The following is a 2,576-nucleotide window of genomic DNA, read 5'->3' as shown; positions in this document are numbered from 1 at the left end:
AAACAAAATGAAAAACTACATTTAATTCCTTTTCAGACAATTCTCATACCAAGGTGTTTGATAAGCCTAAGCAAACAGTTCCAATAAAACTTATCAATTGTTATATGACTTTCTAAACATCAATTAACATTTTTACCATATCAACTCTATACTGTTTTTTAATCAAGGCAAAGATGCATTAGAGAAGTTTGTGCTGACAGATGATAGGGTGATGGATTAATGATGAATATTACTTGATGACTGACAAGTTGGTGATGACAATTACTTGAAATATAACAACATTATCTGGGCAATTATCACCAACATATTGAGTGCAATTTTGTCTTGGGAAGAAAATTACAGAAAAGAAAGGGAAAAAAATGGAGTAGAGTGGTTCTTCCTTGTCTTCATACCCTCCTTAGCATCTTAAACCAGATGTTTATAAATCCTTCCTGAATTAAAAGGAAAACTGAAAAAATATGTTTGTAACAATTATTTACATATAAACAGTTATTGGAAAAATCACAAATATTGTTAGAGAAATTCCTACCTTATACCACTGTGTTCGTGCCTCCCACCCACCCCACAGAAATTACTAACCACCTGTGGTTATTGGCAAAAGTCCACAACCCATCAGCCCTTCCTTCCACCCAAACCACAACTAATCTTGATTTCAAACACTAGAAAAATTGTGTCTTGTGCTAGTAGATAAGATTGTTATCAAACAATGGAAAGTGGGAGGGAAGGCCATTAGAAACATAAAGACTTTGTAGGGTAGTGGTGGGTGATAGCAGTAAATTTTAGGAATCGTAATTACTGATTAGTTATCCATTACTTTTTTCTACTGCTGTTGTATTTCTTTGCTGAAAGCCTGTGGATGGGTGGGATAGATAGGATAGCACTGAGGTGGTGGGATAACATCTTGACAGGGTTAAGGTATGACGGGTGAATAGCAGTGATCATGTGGCAGAGGGGCGGCAAGGTGATAGTGTGATAGAGGAATGGCAAAGGATGAGAATGAGGGAGATGATGATTAGGTAGAAAAGGAGAAAGCAGGAGAGCAATAGCAGTAACAAAAACAAGATAATGTGGGTGAGAGAAAAGAAAAAAAAAATGTGGGGGGGAAGACAAGGAGGAAGCAGGGCAGGATTGACAAAGCAAAGAAATCTCACCTTTAAGGCACTTGGCATACTTGAGGAGGTAGGTATATGGATGTTCCACAATGAAATCAAATTTGATTGTCTGCAGCAAAATTCTTTCAAGAGTCATTACCTGAAAAACAATTAGCATTATCAGATATCTGATACAAAACATTCAAGGTTAGAAAAATAATACTGTAATTAACAACCAAAATATTAGAAGAAAAATTAAAGATTAGAATCAAAGTAAGTATTATTTGAAAAGAAAGAAACCATTATTATTTGTTTCATTACTTATGAAACACATGGAAAATAGTAAACCATTTATTTCACTTAAAATAACTGGTGATAAATGCTAATTTCAAAATCAAGCTCCTAAATGAAATATCAATATTAGACAACAAAATTGTATCAAAACATTTTCTAGAACTCTTCATTTATGGACATTTTTTTTTAAACTACAAAGTCTGGATTTGTGGGTTTGGATTAAAATCTAAAATATAAAAATCCAAAAACAATAAATAAATATATATTAAACCCATGGAACAAACACATTTTACAAATACAGAGTCACACTATTTACTTCTTCACGAGGATCAGCTCCAAATTCAGCCCATGTCGTGTCATCAATAAGGCTCCTCGCAGTTTTCATGATATCACGGCACTTTTTTGGTGTTTCTTCCACCTTCCCAGCTAGGAAAAGGCAGCAACATGCAGTAACCTGGAAAAAAGTAATTATCAAAATATTTTAAGACTGAGAGATTGTGGAGTAGAAGCATGAACAGATAGTGGTATTTTGCAAAGGAAAATCTGAAACAGCCAGTTCATGATGTCACCAAAAATGTAACTGACATATCAGGCCTTTATGCAAGTAGTGTACAGGGTATCACAAATCCTAAAAATGTAAATTTTGTGAGAATTATTTTTTTTTCTTGTCTACACATTCTGAGATGTTGGACAAAAAATTATTCTTATTCTTTAATAAAACAAATTTAATGGTATATCATCTGCAAGAGATGCAGACTGGTGAGAGATTTTGCTTTTGCCTACATCTTGAGGATTTTTTCTTAATTTCTGCTATACAGAGTTCAGAGTGACAAATATAGAAACGTGTATAAAAGAGAATTAAATAATTGAAAATGCAGATGTAACTCATTCATTTCAAGTAAATATGATAATGATTTAACTGACACATCATTTCTATCTCTTGTAAAAGAACTTATTCTCTTTCCCTTGCACCTTTTCTACATTAGTTTCTGATATTATATATAGGCATTGAAGTACCATGATTCAGTGAACTGACTTAGAATAATACTGTCTCTCTACTGAATGCATTACAAATCTATGACCATATACATATATAATTTCACATAAGACCTTTTGAATATTTGATGTATTCAGGTACAAATTGTGAAAAAATGAAAATTACACCAAACACCTACAGAACACATCCTTAAC

At 33.0% G+C, this 2,576-nt stretch overlaps 1 protein-coding gene across 1 annotated transcript in view; it reads right to left on the bottom strand.

Annotated features, from left to right (window-relative positions):
• The window catches only part of LOC119585699 (cyclin-K-like), a gene marked incomplete at its 5' end in the record, with an annotated part of 10,650 nt that overhangs the window by 7,485 nt on the left and 589 nt on the right, over positions 1 to 2,576 (bottom strand). The window contains 2 exon segments of the mRNA XM_037934373.1: positions 1,152 to 1,251; positions 1,702 to 1,839. Of these exon segments, the coding sequence (XP_037790301.1) occupies positions 1,152 to 1,251; positions 1,702 to 1,839 (238 nt within the window).

The sequence above is a fragment of the Penaeus monodon genome, chromosome 20 (genome assembly GCF_015228065.2).
Source record: "Penaeus monodon isolate SGIC_2016 chromosome 20, NSTDA_Pmon_1, whole genome shotgun sequence".
NCBI lineage: Eukaryota > Metazoa > Arthropoda > Malacostraca > Decapoda > Penaeidae > Penaeus > Penaeus monodon.
Note: the sequence above shows the minus strand (reverse complement) of the source record. Positions and strands in the feature narration are given on the sequence as shown.